The sequence below is a fragment of the Nomascus leucogenys genome, chromosome 22a (genome assembly GCF_006542625.1).
Source record: "Nomascus leucogenys isolate Asia chromosome 22a, Asia_NLE_v1, whole genome shotgun sequence".
In the NCBI taxonomy this organism is placed as follows: Eukaryota; Metazoa; Chordata; class Mammalia; order Primates; family Hylobatidae; genus Nomascus; species Nomascus leucogenys.
In genome coordinates, this window is record NC_044402.1 from 128565504 (window position 1) to 128582423 (window position 16920).

A 16920-nucleotide genomic window follows, 5' to 3' on the forward strand; every position below is an offset into this window, starting at 1 on the left:
GTCTATATGGCCCGTTCTTATAAGGATGTATTGAATTAGGGCCCATCCTACTGTGACATGGTCTCATCCTAACTTAACTATTTTTTTTTGAGATGGAGTTTCACTCTTGTTGCTCAGGCTGGATTGCAGTGGCGCAATCTCGGCTCACTGCAACCTCCAGCTCCCCGGTTCAAGCGATTCTCCTGCCTCAGCCTCCCGAGTAGCTGGGATTACAGGTGCCCATCACCATGCCCAGCTAATTTTTTGTATTTTTAGCAGAGATGGGGTTTCTCCATGTTGGTCAGCCTGGTCTCAAACACCTGACCTCAGGTGATCTGCCCAACTTGGCCTCCGAAAGTGCTGGGATTATAGGCGTGAGCCACCACGCCCAGCCCTAACTTAACTATTAATAATTATATCCGCAATGACCTTATTTCTAAATAAATTCACATTCTAAGGTTCTGGGGGATTAGGACTTCAACATATAAATTTTGAGGGCATATATTTCAACCCATAAAATTATCTATAGTATATATGTGTATAGTTGCAAATGTGAGTTTGCATCTTTCCAAAAGTAGAGGAAGTCTGTGGCAGAAGATGGTAGAAGGAAAATACCTAGGAGAGAATCAAAGATACCTTGTCTTGTCAACCTGCCTGTTCAGTTGAGTTTTGCTATTAGACTTTTCTTCACCTTTTCTTGTTGCCACTTGACATTCAGACTGGCTTTTCAATTTTGTAGATTGTTTTCTGTGCTGGGGAAATATATTTTTGTTATACTTTGAAGCAATATTTTGATTTCAGAGATACTTTAGAGAGAAAGTCTCTTTCCTAATTGAATATTGAACGAATGATTAAGATGCTGCTATTTTACATTATACTCTATTCACTATTCCTGTAGGAGAATAGCTATGTTAAAGGAACCAGTCATTTGTTTATTAAACAGAATATAGGCCAGGTGTGGTGGCACACGCCTGTAATCCCAGCACTTTGGGAGGCCGAGGTGGGCAGATCATGAGGTCAGGAGTTGGAGACCAGCCTGGCCAACACGGTGAAACCCTGTCTCTACTAAAAATAAAAAAAAAATTAGACAGGTGTGGTGGCATGCCTCTAATCCTAGCTACTTGGGAGGCTGCGGCAGGATAATCGCTTGAACCCCAGAGGCAGAGGTTGCAGTGAGCTGAGATGGCACCACTGTACTCCAGCCTGGGCGACAGAGCAAGACTCTGTCTTGGGGGTGGGGTGGGGGTTGGGGGGGAACAAGGGAATATATCACAATTTAGACATTGTTCTCAATTTAACTTTTTGTTTTGCACACATGATTTCCACTGTAAAAAGCATAATAGGCCAGGCGTGGTGTGTCACACCTGTAACCCCAGCACTTTGGGAGGCTGAGGCGGGCAGGTCACCTAAGGTCAGTAGTTCAAGACCAGTCTGGCCAACATGGTGAAACCCCATCTCTACTAAAAACACACACAAAAATATAGCCAGGTGTGGTGGTGGGCGCCTGTAATCCCAGCCACTCAAAAGGCTGAGGCGGGAGAATTGCTTGAACCTGTGAGGCAGATGTTGCAGTGAGCCGAGACCACGCCATTGCACTCCAGCCTGAGTGACAGAGTGAGACTCTCTCTCAAACAAACAAACAAACAGCATAATAAATAGAGTTATTATCCTTCAGGTAAAACATGAAGTCTTTATTAACACACTGCCATTCTTCCCTGCAACGTGTTTATATTCCTTGTGTTAGCTTTATCACAGGAAGCTACGATTGGACGTGCAAGCTCTGGGAAACTGCGTCTGGAGAGGAGCTGAACACCCTGGAGGGCCACAAGAATGTGGTTTATGCCATAGCATTCAACAATCCTTACGGGTGTGTTCATCCCTTCACTTATTTGTTTATTAATTCATTTATTCATCCCTCCATCTGCTTGGGGAGAAAGGGAAGAAGACAAGAGGTCTAAATTTATTGAGAGCTTGGTATGTGCTTTGGAAGCCTTTTAAATACCTCCTTCAAAGCTTAAAAGGGTCTTTGGGTTAGCTATCACTATCCTCATGTAGAATACAAGGTTTAAGGCTGGGCGCGGTGGCTCACGCCTGTAATCCCAGCACTTTGGGAGGCCGAGGCGGTGGATCACTTGAGCTCAGGAGTTTGAGACCAGCCTGGCCAACGTGGTGAAACCCCATCTCTACTAAAAATACAAAAATTAGCTGGGCCAATGTATGTAATGTATGGTGGCACATGCCTGTAGTCCCAGCTACTCAGGAGGCTGAGGCAGGGGAATCACTTGAACCCAGGAGGCAGAGGTTGCAGTGAGCTGAGATTGCACCATTGCACTCCAGTCTGGGCAACAGAGTGAGACTCTGTCTTTAAAAAAAAAAATAAGAATACAATGTTCAAGTATGCTTCCAAGGATCGCACGATAGTAAAGAGGAGAGCTGGAGTTCATGCTCAGGCAAGACTTGACTCTAAATCCTTGGGAGTTCCGACAGGCACTGCCCATTGATGTTCACAGCTCTGGGCTGGTGCCTCTGGGGGAATGTGACATACACACACAGCATGGTTTACTTCATTTAGAAGTTAATTTACAGTCTTGCCAGGCAGGAAAAAAATGTGTGTGGCAACATGCTAAATAACAGTACCAAGTACAGCAGAAGTATTTTTAAACCAACCTCTAGATAATGGACAGGAGATTACCCAGTGTCCTCCATTCTTCCTCATGACACACTGCTGATTCCCATGGCACCCTGAACATCTGTAGCAATGAAGATACCCACTGGAATGGGCACTCTCCTCCCACTAAGCTGATCAAGAGTTAGTTGTATTTGTCAACCGATATGCTTATGTTGGTTGTACTTTCAATTGTAATTGTGTAACATAACATGTAATTTAACTAAATATTACATAAACCAATAAAATATGAGTGTGAAAAGAAAGCTGGTCTTTTCTAGGGAAGCATAAAAAGGGCAAATCTTTGAAAAATTGTTTCACAACTAAATGAAATTGTGGAAGAGATCAATGTTCAATTGGAAAGCACACTGTCAAAATCTAGAAAAATTCTGCACTCAGATTGTTCTGCACGTATGTTTAAGTTCTTTAAGTTCTCATTCCACTTGCAAGACAAGAAAACTAGATATCGTAGAGGTTTGATACGATTTCTGAAAGACAGATGGTAAACTCCACTTAGCTGACGCATAGTCAAAGAAAGACAGTGGCCTCTAGATTGGCAAATAAATATATATTTATGTCTAGTGGAGTATACCTTTTATAGACAGGCATGTATTTTTTTCATGATTGCACATGCTAAATGAATTTTTCCATAAATTAAGCTGGGTCTATAAATATGGTTCATTTACTATAGTGTTATGACGACTAGAACAAAAACAGTAAATGATTTAACAATTAAGACGAGAAAGTGATCACTGTGATTTCTCCTGGTGAGAGTCACAGTGTGACTTTAGTGATGGTGTGAGCCGAAAGCAGATGCCAGAAGAATGGAGGGTGGTGAGCAGTGGAGAGAACACAGGGGGCAAAGAGACCTCAGCAGCTCAGTGTCTCCAGGAGGAGATTCATCAGGCACATTCAGTGGCCACTCTCTGTAGTGACTCAGTGGCCAGTCTCTGCAGCGACTCAGTGGCCAGTCTCTGAAGTGAGCATTTCATGTTGAGAAACAGAAGTGGGTGAGGTCAGAGCATTCAGTGGAGTTTAAACTCTGTCTTATAGGACTGAGTTGCCATCAAGGTTTGGGAACAAAAAGTGGAACAATGAAAGTGATGTTTTAAATAGAAGGATAGCTCTGGCAGAGAGAAGAAGTCAGAAGATTTGGATGTGAGAAGAAACAAGACACAAGGAGGTCATTTAGGATGCAGATATGACAATACACTCATGGGACCATAATACACTCATGATACCATAATACACTCATTGCCTGGGTAGGGGCAGGAAGAATAGAGGAATTTCATAAAAATTTGATACACTTAGAATAGACATTTTATACTATAGTTAAAAAACTTGATATCTAGGTTGCCAATATAATATCTTTGAAAAATGTAATACCCTTTCAAAACATGTTAATTGTGATGGCACCAACTTAAATTGGTACATTAAAACGATTAAACGTTCCAATTAAGTTTTAGAAAATGTAACTTTGATCTATGCATTTTTATATGCCAGAGAATGACAGTTTTTATAATACCTTATTATACCAGCTTATGAAAAGATAAAGATTTTATTGAAATTATAAATGACACTATTTTACATCTGGTATAATTCCTACTTTCATTGCAATGCTATTTAAAGGATATTCTCTATAACATAATGCCATATCCTTTAATAGTCTACTTAACAAACATGATGTGTTTGGGTGTCTATCTGAGAATGAAGTTTTCTCTTGTTGGGGAGGTGAGGGATACTTTTTGACTCTTCAGCTGAATTCTACCAAGAGCCCCTGATGAAAAACCCACTTGTCCAATCAGTTATCATCACGTGATGATTTATGTATGCATGAATGCAGTGTTTCTCATTGCACTTTGGGGTCATTGGGGTTTCAGTAGCATAAATTCAACACAATCACCAAAGAATAAGAGGGAGTGTGTGTGTGTGTGTGTGTGTGTGTGTGTATGAGAGAAAGAGAGAAAAGAAAAACTTCAACCAATTTACTGTTTATCTGCTTTATACCTTAGGGCAGAAGTAAGCTTTGATTCAATAAAGTAATTCTCAAACACATTGACATGAGAGATATCTTCTATAATGTGGTGTCATGTGGATATAGAGAACAGTTTGTGATAGAATAGGTATTAGTCAAGAAACAACAGCAACTCCAGACTCATATATTTTAGGGTCAGGAAGGATGGAAAAATGAATTGAGGGAACTGATAAAGAATGTACATAGTGATACCTCATCTCTACAAAAAAATAAAAAATAATTAGCCAAGCATGGTGACATGTGCCTGTAGTCCCAGCTACTGGGGAGGCTGTGGTGGGAGGATTGCTTCAGCTTTGGAGGTTGAGGTTGCAGTGAGCTGAGATCGCACCACTGAATTCCAGCCTGGGTGACAGAATAAAATTCTGTCTCAAAGGAAAAAAAAAAAAAGCACAGGCTTATCTTGAGCACACATTGGAAGACATCAGCAGCTGAAGTAAAATGCCCTGGGCTAGAAGCCAGAGGAGAAAGTCAGGTCAGATACTCTGTTAGCAAGCTTTGGGTGGGTGAGTGTTTGCCAGTACAAGCTGCCCTTGGAGCATTGACAAAGAGGGTGCCACTTTGCTTTAGTCTAAGAGACCACGTAGACACTATAGAAATATGGGTGTCCTGGGACAAGGGGGAGAATCAAGGCATCAGTGTTAGTCTGGATAAATATACATTTCTAATCTGCTTTAGGATATATGTGTTGGGTCATGAGATCTCTTACACTTCGGGAAAATGAGCTTGTACCGTAAATGATAATCCAATTCGGTGAACATCTTGAAGAACTGGTATAAAAGACAGATGTAAGCCAGGGTTAAAAGAAAAGCTTTTAGTTCCAAGATCAAAGGCCAAACAGGGTAATCTACTCTTGCTTGTTAGACGTTGATGATAGCCCTGCCCCCCAGTCAATATGAGAAGCCTCTTAGTTGAAAGTGACTGAAGTCTTTGTATTTCCTTTCTAAGCCCTCTTACAACTGGAATAATATAGGCATTTCCTTTTTTTTTTTTTTTTTTTTGAGACGGAGTCTCTCTCTGTCGCCCAGGCTGGAGTGCAGTGGTGCAATCTCGGCTCACGGCAAGCTCTGCCTCCTGGGTTCACGCCATTCTCCTGCCTCAGCCTCTCCGAGTAGCTGGGACTACAGGCGCCCGCCACCACGCCCAGCTAATTTTTTGTATTTTTGGTAGAGACGGGGTTTCACCGTGGTCTCGATCTCCTAACCTCGTGATCCGCCTGCCTCGGCCTCCCAAAGTGCTGGGATTACAAGCGTGAGCAACCGCGCCTGGCCAGCATTTCCTTAAGAGGACAAGCACTGTCTAAATTCTCAAAACCTTATTAACTGTATTTTTAATGGGATTTATCTTTTTTCATTTTTCTTTTACATTCAGTGTTATTCTTTTCCATATACTTATTAACAGAATTTTTCTATGTTTACACAGTTCATACTATACATTATTTATTTTAATTTGTAAGTAATTTTCTAAACTAAACCTTTTGCTACATTCATTAAACTCATTTTAAAAATTGTTATAATCCCAAACAAATATACCTATAACTTTAATATAAAACCTTTAAAATTAAATGTGTAAATTGATACCACTCAAAAATTAGATTTTTATTTTATTATCCACTGAAACAAATTTAAGATTGCTTATAGCTTTAGAAGTGAAGTAAATTTTTTACTCACGTATTAATATCTCTTATCTTATTTCGGTTTATTTTATAATGTGTCTTTTTTTTTAATAATCCACATTTCTTTTAAATCTTAGTGACAAAATCGCCACTGGGTCCTTTGATAAAACTTGTAAACTCTGGAGTGTAGAAACAGGAAAATGTTACCATACCTTCAGGGGTCATACAGCAGAAATAGTGAGTATATTTAACAATTTATTTATTTTTATATTATATATATATATTTTTCCTTTGAGGCGGAGTCTCGCTCTGTCACCCAGGCTGGAGTGCAGTGGTGCAATCTCGGCTCACTGCAAGCTCTGCCTCCTGGGTTCACGCTATTCTCCTGCCTCTGCCTCCCAAGTAGCTGGGACTACAGGCACCCACCACGACGCCCAGCTAATTTTTTGTATTTTTAGTACAGACGGGGTTTCACCCTATTATCCAGGATAGTCTCGATCTCTTGACCTCATGATCTGCCCGCCTTGGCCTCCCAAAGTGCTGGGATTACAGGCGGGAGCCACCACACCTGGCCTTATTATTATATTTTATGTTGCTATTTCTTTTTAGGATTCTATTATAAAAGTAATGGGGCTACTTTTATAATTAATTTTCAAATTCTACCCCATGCTTTTAGTCTGCCTATATTTATGTGGTGGTATCGATACAATTTAAAAATTACTCTAGTTAATATCTTGCAGATTCTATAAAGAATCGTACCCTGCATTGACTAAGTAGACATGTAATATGATAAATTTATAAATACAATAACCAATCTTACTTTTTATTTTTCATTGACTTTTCTTTAAAGTACTGACTCAATGAGGGTCAATTAAGTTATAAGAACAGTTTTTAAAATAATTTTTAAAATACTATGTGAAATAGTTAAATATTTAGGCCGATTGTTCTCTGTATATCATTAGAGCTCAAATTTGCCTAAATAGTCTGATACTCGAAACAGCTTTCACTATCGGGAAGCCCTTTTCCTTGACCAGTTCTGAGATGTATCTAATAACAATTAGTGCAATAATTGGCATTCCATAAGAACAGATGATAGTGCTGAAAAATAAACAGGCTGCTGCTCCTAATGATTAGTAATACCTTAAATGGTTTTAATCAAAGATTTAAATAAGGAAAAATTGATCTGATTTTAACAAATCCCCAAGTTATGTTTTGTCCTGTTAATGGGGACCACCCCTTTCCCTCCATTTCTGGCCTTCATTAGGTAGAATGTTTCTTTAGATATTTAACTCACTTCCCTTGTTATACTTTGAAGTTACTCTTAAGTGGATAATACCAAAAGAGAATCCACAAATAGAAGGTACTCAGTTTACCAATGCAGTAGTAGTATAAAAATAATAGAGACTTTTAAGGGTCAAAGAGAGAAAAGGCTAAAGCAGGAAACAAAATATAACCACCTCTCCCATAATTGTCAGTGGGGAAATATAGCTCAGTACTTTTTGAATTGAACAGAGACATAAAAAGAATGTGCTAATAACTATTATTAGATGAAGAGGGAAATCGATAACAGAGTGGTGGGTCTTTTAATCTCAATATTCACTGGAAAAAAAGATACCTGCTGTGAACCAGAAAAAGAAAACAAGAACATACAGGGGTGGAGGGAGGAAAAGCAAGCCACAGTGGCGACAACTTTTGTGAATAGTTGGTGACAGCCAGTCTGCCAGCAGTGTTCAAGTGCTAGCACCCACACCCACCCCTGGAACTTAGGAACAAGATACCTAGGACAGACTGTGGAATGCTTGGAAATATATCTTGAGGGTAAGGAAAGTACCTGGAGATGGGAAAGGGTCCTGTATCCTGCTTATTTATGTGCACCTTAAAACAAGAACAAAAACAAGCTGCTTATTTTAGAAGTAAAATTTACTTACACTCATCCTAAAAATTCATGGTATATTCATCCATAAAGAACTCATGCTATGTTGAAGGTACTTGGCTAGTGACTGGGAATCCTGCAGTGAAACATAACTGACCCTTTGACAGCACTTGCTGTTTGAGAGGCACTGTCATAAGCCCCTTTACATAGACAGGCATTAGCTAATTGTGCCTCATAGCAACCTTAAGAGGAAGGTATTTCCCCATTTTACAGAGTAGGGTACTGAGGCATTGAAAGCTTCAGTAACTTGCCCAAAGTCAAAGAAAAACATAATGTGTGTCCTTAGAGTGTGACCATTTTTCCACACTCCTTTAGATTTTGGGGAATATTTTCTTTAGATATAATTCCTAGGGAGACATTCATCGTTTTCACAGTCAACAACGTCCATCCCATAAATATTTATTAAATATTGACCATGTGTGGAGGCCTGGCCTACAGGCTTAGGGTACCTGAGAGAATCAGACACAATTCTAACAATTTAATAGAAGGAGTAAAAGCGTCAATGGATAAGTTGAAAGATGTGTTGTAAGTGTCAGAAGTGGATGGGGATTTCAGTGTGGACACAGAGGGAGCAGTGTGGCCTCCTGAGCCAAGGAAAGGTGTTCAGGAAACACTTCCCAGAGGGGTGGCATGTGCATTCCAGGCAGAGCGAGCAGCCCTGGAAAATGCCGAAAAGAGGTATGCAACAGTGATGTGTGCCTGAAACTCAGGTCGCTCTGTGTGAGCAGAGCAGAACTTCCTGACCCTCCATGTGGTGGCATGTGCAGAATATGCGAATGTGGATTTGCAGCACACTGAAGGGAGCTGCCTGCTGTGCATGGCCAGAGGTGATGGGCAAGGATCCCTGCTGCTGCCCAGCTCCCTGGGTTAAAAGTGTCCATGCCTTGGTACACTTATAGCCCATTCAAATTCAGATCACAGAGTGTGAGCAATTAAAGTAGGAGAGGCAGGCAAGGGCCATAGTATGCAGGAGGTTATAATACTATGCTAAGGAATTGGATTTTATTTTGTAGGTAATGCCATACTGTTGAGACTTTTTGGCTAGGAGATGGTACGATCAGCTGTGCTCTTTGGAAAGATTATTTTTGTGGCACTGTGAAAAAGAAATGGGAGGGTGGTAAAATCAGAGTTATCGGCCAGTTGGGGATCTTGCTGAAATCCAGGTGAAAAATGATGAAGTCCTGTTGTAAAGATAGATGAAGAGAATGTGAGTAGAAGTTTGTTACTAAGTAGTTATGAGGCATAAAAGAAAAGGGGACCCCAGGATGGATTCCCTGATTTTGTGCTTGCATGATGGGCAGTGCCATTCACCAATTCTGTGCATAAAAGAGGAGAAACAGGTTTGCATCGATATGACTTTTGTGTCTTAGATTGATGTAAGCTGCCTGTGTGATAGCCAGACAGAGGCATCCATTTAGCAGTTGGCTCTTTGGGGCTGGAACTGAGCAGTGAGGTCTGGGAAAAAGACTTGGATGCATGAGTCACTGGCATCTGGGTGGCAGTAGAAACCAATGAGCAATTGAAATTGCCCAGAGGAAAAGGTAGAGTATGGAGAGGGACTGACAGAATCTTGGGAGGATGGAGAAGAGAGAACTTCAAATGATACAAAAAAGAAGAAAGAGATGGAAACTAGAGAACAAAGGAGTCAGTGCTGCAGATGTCAGGGAGGTTAAGCGGGATGACCGGCCAAACCTGGATTGGACATTTAGCCAGAGTGGTTTCAGAAGAGTTGAAGAGTGAGCAGAAGATGGACAAAAATGGTGGTAGACTGTTTCCCAAGAAATTTGGTTGTAAAAGAGGAAGAAGAGTAGTTAAGAGGGGTACATAAAATCAAGGGAGGATTTACTCAAACATATTTACAGGCCACTGAAAAGGATCTAGTCCAGAGGGAAGGAAAAGCTAGTGGGTGCATCTCCCTTAGGTGTGCAGGGAACAGGGTCTTAGAATGGGTGGAAGGATCCCTCTGCATCTGAGACTGAAGGGAAGCAAAGTAAGATCGAAGTGGAGAAGTTCCTACCTGACAGGAGAGTTTTCTCGGGGAAGTGGTAGGAGGCCATGTTGTCTGTTGAGGAGGGGTGAGGATGGAAGTAGAGGCAAGAGTGGGAAATGGGAGAATGTATGGAGCCAGAGGCATTTTAAACATAGTAGGGAATGGTGCTGAGGATTCTATTGAGGACAGAGGCATGAATGAGCAATACCAGTAACTTTCTGTGCAGCTCTCTTAAGCTACCTTGGCTGGGTGATGAGGCAGGGAGGTGAATGATTGGATAAAATCCTTGCCTGATAAAAGTTAATGTTAGGAGTTTGTATGAAAGGTGCATCAGATAGATAGGGACTAAGCGTCGAGGATACTGGCAGGAGTGATGCTTCCAGGGTGTCAGTTGAATGGGGAGGATGGAGCAGGAGAAAAGGCAGATGTCTCAATAAGATAAAAGATCTTCTGGGGGAGCGGGGGGAAGGGAAATTGTGACCCTGGATTGGTGAATTGGTGCTGAGTCTTCTAGAGAAGATAATACCAAGGTCCATGGTGTGGCCATGGGAGAGACTACTGAAGAGGCGTCTGGGGCATGGGTCTGGGGGAACTGGATGGATTGCCCACGTGAAGGCCACCTAAGACTTGGCATTGAGACTAAAAGCCAGTAGTCTCTTGATGAGTGAGGGCCCATGATTGGAAGGACTGTGATGACAGCAGCAAGGAGAAGGAAAGCCAGATAGCACAGATCTTAAAGGAGGTGGGCTTCACTTTTGTTCTTGTTCTTCTGTGGTCTGGAAGTGGCAAAGAGAGCTAGTGCCTATCCAAGCCTGAGCTGGGTGCTGTGGGAGAACAAGCAGCCTCTTTTCAAGAGGAGGACTCTGAAGGACTCAACCTGGGGATAGCAGGTCACACATAACCTGATGTTTTGTACAAAGAATTAGACTGAATCTGGTAAGGTGATTGCGGCTGGAAGATTTTCTGTGTATAATTAACACTTTGAAACTCTATCTTCCTAAAATTTCTCCCATTTCATGTAATTTAGGTGTGTTTATCATTTAACCCTCAAAGCACGTTGGTGGCGACTGGAAGTATGGACACAACAGCCAAATTGTGGGACATTCAGAATGGCGAGGAGGTTTGCACCTTAAGAGTATGTCAATAATGTTAATAAGCCTGTTATTTGTGTTCCTTCTTATTTGTGTTTTTGCTGCAAAATGAGCTCTAAGTTGGATGTTGTTGAGTTGCTGGTTTTCAAACTGTAGTGGTGAAAGAGTGTTCCTACTGGTTTCCTGGCTCTTCCAAAAGACTTGGGTGGAGGTGCTGGGGAAGTCCAAGGAGCTTTTTATTTTGACTAACTTTAGTCTGCAAAACACATAAACTATAGCTTAGAACCCATCACCATCTCTCTGGCTAAAAGGAAAGCAGGTGGAGGCTGGTACTTTTGGAAGAGGCAGAACTGGAGAACCATGCCAAGAGAATCCTTAAAGCAATGACTGTGAGCACACTGTCCTCTGCCCACTGGTCTTTCAACCATCCTGTGTCACAAAGTCTGAAATGACAGAGGGGCAAGTGACCAGAAGGGAAACGGCCAAAGGGCTTTGCCCACAGAGTGAGTGCTGGTGGGGCGTGCTCTTGTGTGTCACCACCATGCGCCCAGCACCTCCCCGCCACCTGCCACTCTCCCCTTCCTCCCATCCTCCTCTTCCTCCCACCCTCCCCTTCCTCCCACCCCAGCCCAAGTCACCGCAGCAACAAAACTAGAGTGACATTATGTTGTAATCAGCAGGAACAGCTGGATGGGAAATTCAGTATCCTTGTCCTTTCAAAATTATAAATACGTTTTTAAAAACATGATTTGTTTTCTCAGAAAGCTTTTTCTAAGAAAGTTAAAACATGGACTGAGAAGGAAAAAAGATCACCATTTTAAAATAAAAGTAATGGCTTTTCTTTCTTAAATCTGAGTATCTAGCATTATTAGTGTAAGTATACTCTTTCTGTTCTCAGTTCTTTTTTTTTTTTTTTTTTAAATCATTACTATCTCTTCTTTCAGGCAAATGTGCAGGGAAAGGCCCCCATTAATGCCGCACTTTCAACTAAAATGACTCCTTTTACAGACGTGCCTAAGAGCACTCGATGGGAGGAGTCCTGCTTGGTGCACCTGTCTGCGCCAGAGAGTGCATTTGTTTTGCGTACTTAGAATTCGAATATTCAACTACATTTCATTTTGTCCTTTGAAATCAATCAGAAAAATCAAGTTATAATTCAACTTTTCTAATTTGTTGTATTATTTAAAAATATACTTATGTTAATTTACTAAAATAATGAGGGAATCAAGGGATATATGTACTCCAACCAGGATCCCCTTATCAGAGTTCCAGAATCTGTTGTGGAGAGTGGTGTCTTCCCATTGTCTCACAGTTTGATTCACTAACACTAGACAGTAACCAGCTGAAAGTCAGGCCAAAGGCAGGAATTTGTCAATGGATTTCATGTCAAGTTATCCTAATAATTTCCTTTTTAAAAGTAATTAGTTTTATTTCATACACTGTTTACTTTTGCACACCATGTGTTATTAGCCCATGGAGTCCCCTGCTCTGTAGTGTTTCCAAGACAATGTAAAGGACGTCCTCTAGTTTCCCCAAATACAACCTCTTTCTTTTGGTTTTAATCAACATTATTAAGTTAAATGAACTAGCTGTAAGTCACTAGTAAACTCACAGAATTGTGCAGCCATTACCAAAACCTGGTTTTCAAACCTTTCCATCACCCCAAAAAGAACCCTTTGCCCATGTGCAGACACTCCCCATCCTCACCCCAGCCAACCGCTGACCTCCTTTCCTAGAGCTCGGCCTTCTCCAGCCTTTCCTTTTAGACTATGATATTGTACACTTGCAGAAATTGTTTTATCTGCAGGTATACTTGACAGTATCTGTTCTTTTTCTAGGGACATTCTGCTGAAATCATCTCCTTGTCATTTAACACCTCAGGAGACAGAATCATCACGGGGTCTTTTGATCATACAGTTGTAGTGTGGGACGCTGATACTGGAAGGTAATTCTTAGTTCTTAAGAATTGTTTTAACCTGGATCAGGGGATTCAGAAAACCCTCTGTTATTTTTTAGTTTAAGCTACTATCTATTAACTCTGCTTTGGATTCCATGAAAATAGGGCATATTGAAAATGTAAATTAGTTCATTCTTTAATGATATTTCTGATTCACAAAATGTGTGCATTCTTTGAATTCTGAGCAAATAATGACAAACAGCAACATAAAAGGAGAATGTTAGCAATAGTCTGGTTATATAGCTATTATTTATTCCATGGATAATCAAATTTCAATGGCTTGTCATTATGTTAGGCATGAATATCATGTATACATAAAAACTCTTAGTTAATTTCCCAAATTAATTTAGTCCAAGAACTTCAATTTCCTTCCTAATGATTTTTGGTCCTAGTTGCTAGGAAGTTAACTAAATTAGCATATTTGTGTTGGAAAACTCTACTCTTGGATTTGTCTGTGATTTAATAGAGGGGCTAATTATCAGGGGTGCTGACCAAGATGTATGCAACAAGAAATGACAGAGAAAGAAGGACCTTTCAGTTACTTAATGTGTAGTTTCTGAACAACCAGGGGTGCACTCATCTGGTGTAAGAATACTTCTTACGGCCTTTACTGTTTGTTACCCATTTCTTTTTGAAATGTTGCCTTAGGTAGTATTATTTTGATAGTTTAAAATCTAAGTACATTTTTGTTGAAATGAAATTACTTATTTATTTATTTAGTTTTTGAGACGGAGTCTCGCTCTGGCACCCAGGCTGGAGTGCAGTGGCACGATCTTGGCTCACTGCAAACTCTGCCTCCCAGGTTCACGCCATTCTCCTGCCTCAGCCTCCCAAGTAGCAGGGACTACAGGCACCTGCCACCACGCCCGGCTAATTTTTTGTATTTTTAGTAGAGACGGAGTTTCACTGTGTGAGCCAGGATGGTCTCGATCTCCTGATTTCATGGATCCACCCACCTCGGTCTCCCAGAGTGCTGGGGTTACAAGCGTGAGCCACCACGCCTGGCTGAAATGAAATTATTAGTAGCTTCTTTTTGAGCAATAGTAGAGCCATATTTGTTTTGTCATCAAATATATTATTTTGTAAAAACCAAAATTTAGATTAGCTTACACAGATGGGCTTGGCCTCATTATTCATCTGCATATACTGAAGTAAGATATCTTTCACTAGTTTTAATTATTTTTGTGTTGTAGGAAGGTAAATATCTTAATTGGTCATTGTGCTGAGATTAGCGGTGCCTTATTCAACTGGGATTCCTCTCTAATATTAACTGGCTCTATGGACAAAACCTGCATGGTGAGCTAAATAAATAAATATCTTTGCTTTATATTGTGTCTATACTCTTTACTGTGTCAGATATCCATTGTAATGTTAACAAATTTCAAAGGTGATATAAAATTAAGATATTAATTTACAAATAATAATTGGTAATTTTTAAAATTTCAAGTTTTGGATTTTCCAAATTTGAAGGAATTGTGAGGTAGTAAAGCAATTTGAATTGCTTCAAGTATATTAAATATCTTATGTGAGAAGGCATTTTATTTTTATTTAATATCCCACTGTTCATTTATAGAACTTCAATCAGTAGAGTGACCCTCAAGGAGCTTCAAACACAGTGTTTCCTTGTCCCTAAGTTTCTGTACTTAAAAAATGGTTACTAAGAGATTATACTATGGAATTATCATTTGTTTATGTAACAAATATAATCTTATAATGTACTTTCCATTTTCTGACACTGTAGTTTTATATCAAGCTCCTAATCATTTGATGTCCTTCCTATAAAAAGAGCAAAACTCTTCACCAACCAGTAAAGCATACACGTTGAGATATTTTTTCTTTCTTTAATGTAGTGGCAGATTCTAAATGTCTGACTTTGGTTTTCTCTGTGACTAGAGTGTGAGTTGCTTGATGGTTGGCCGTGGTCTCTGGTCATGAATCAAGGTAAATCTAACTGAACATGCAAGAATTACACAAGTGATTTTTGTACAGTTATTTATCCAGCCATAGCATGTCATGAAGACCACTGGCCATCTTCACACTTTAGACAGAAAGTCATATAGTCTTTTCTTTTTGTTTTTTGTTTCTTTTAATCGTAGCTGTGGGATGCTACAAATGGAAAATGTGTGGCAACCTTAACAGGCCATGATGATGAAATACTAGACAGCTGCTTTGATTACACTGGAAAGCTTATTGCAACTGCTTCAGCTGATGGTAGGTGATCTGTTCATTCTTTTAATTTTTGGAGAGATTTATGCTTTGCTTGATAACCATGCATGATTCTACACTATGGGTCATTTCTTTGATGACCAGCTATGATAAAAACCATGTCTCATCTCTATGGTGACCATGTATGGCACAATAGTATGTCTGTATCATATAGCTGATAACCACATGTAATGTTATACAATGTCTGTGTCACCTCCTAGATAACGAGGTATATGAGGTCTTTGTCATCTTCTTAATATCTGTATATGATGCTATATTCTGGGTCATCTCCCTTATTATTATTATTATTTTGAGACGGAGTCTCACTCTGTTGCCCAGGCTGGAGTGCAGTGGTGCAATCTCGGCTCAACACAACCTCTGCCTCCCAGGCTCAAGCAATTTTCCTGCCTCAGCCTCCCGAGTAGCTGGGAATACAGGCATGCACCACCATGCCTGGCTAATTTTTGTATTTTTAGTAGAGACGGGGTTTCTCCATGTTGGCCAGGCTTGTCTTGAACTCCTAACCTCAGGTGATCCACCTGCCTTGGCCTCCCAAAGTGCTGGGATTACAGGTGCGAGCCACCACGCCCAGCTTCCCTGATGATTACATATGATGTTACCCTATCTTGGCCTTGTCAACTTAATTGCCATCACTGGTGCTATAATCTCCTTTATAACCACATGCGCTGTTCCACTATGTCTACTGCATCTTTGTGATAAGCATACATGATGCTATGCTATACACTGTCTCTTTGATTACCACTGTGATTCTACACTGTGTGTCATCTTATTGATAACCATATATGGTGCTATCCTAGGTGTGCTTCAATCCTGTGACAGTCACATGTGACACTACACTATATCTGTCATCTCCCTGTTGCTTATATGTGACATGATATTGTGTCTGTCTTATCACCTAAGGATCATGTTTATTTCTACACTGTATCTGCATCATCTTATTGAAAGTTGCATATTATGCTACACTGTGTTTTCATCTACTCCTTTAAAACCACATTTGATGCTGGGCCATATCTGCATCATAGCCTTGATAATCATATATGATGCAAAACCATGATCATCTTGCTGACAAATATGTATGATACTAACACTCTGTCCACATCATCTCATTGAAGCCACAGGCAATGCTATATGATGTTTTTGTTATCTCAGTGACAACCATCTGTATTGGTGTACTATGCATGCATCATGTGCTGGATAACATTTTATGATACTGAACAACAAGTCATTCCCATGACAACCATATATGGTGTTATATTATGTGTCATCTCTTTGACAACCATATGCGATGATTCATTGTGTCTGCACTATTTCCCTGGCAAGGATTTATGATGCTACTCTATGTCTGCAGCATATTCCTGACAAACATGTGTTAACACTATACAATTTCTACATTATCTCCCTGACAATTTCCTATTTTACACTAAACTATGTC

At 40.3% G+C, this 16920-nt stretch overlaps 1 protein-coding gene across 1 annotated transcript in view; it reads left to right on the plus strand.

Moving 5' to 3' along the window:
* DAW1 (dynein assembly factor with WD repeats 1) overlaps window positions 1-16920 on the plus strand; it is a 54011-nt gene that overhangs the window by 22187 nt on the left and 14904 nt on the right. Inside the window, exons 5-10 of the mRNA XM_003274712.3 lie at window positions 1724-1846; window positions 6429-6528; window positions 11242-11349; window positions 13144-13250; window positions 14456-14558; window positions 15359-15473. Coding sequence (XP_003274760.2) covers window positions 1724-1846; window positions 6429-6528; window positions 11242-11349; window positions 13144-13250; window positions 14456-14558; window positions 15359-15473 — 656 coding nt within the window. The remainder of the gene's footprint in view (window positions 1-1723; window positions 1847-6428; window positions 6529-11241; window positions 11350-13143; window positions 13251-14455; window positions 14559-15358; window positions 15474-16920) is intronic.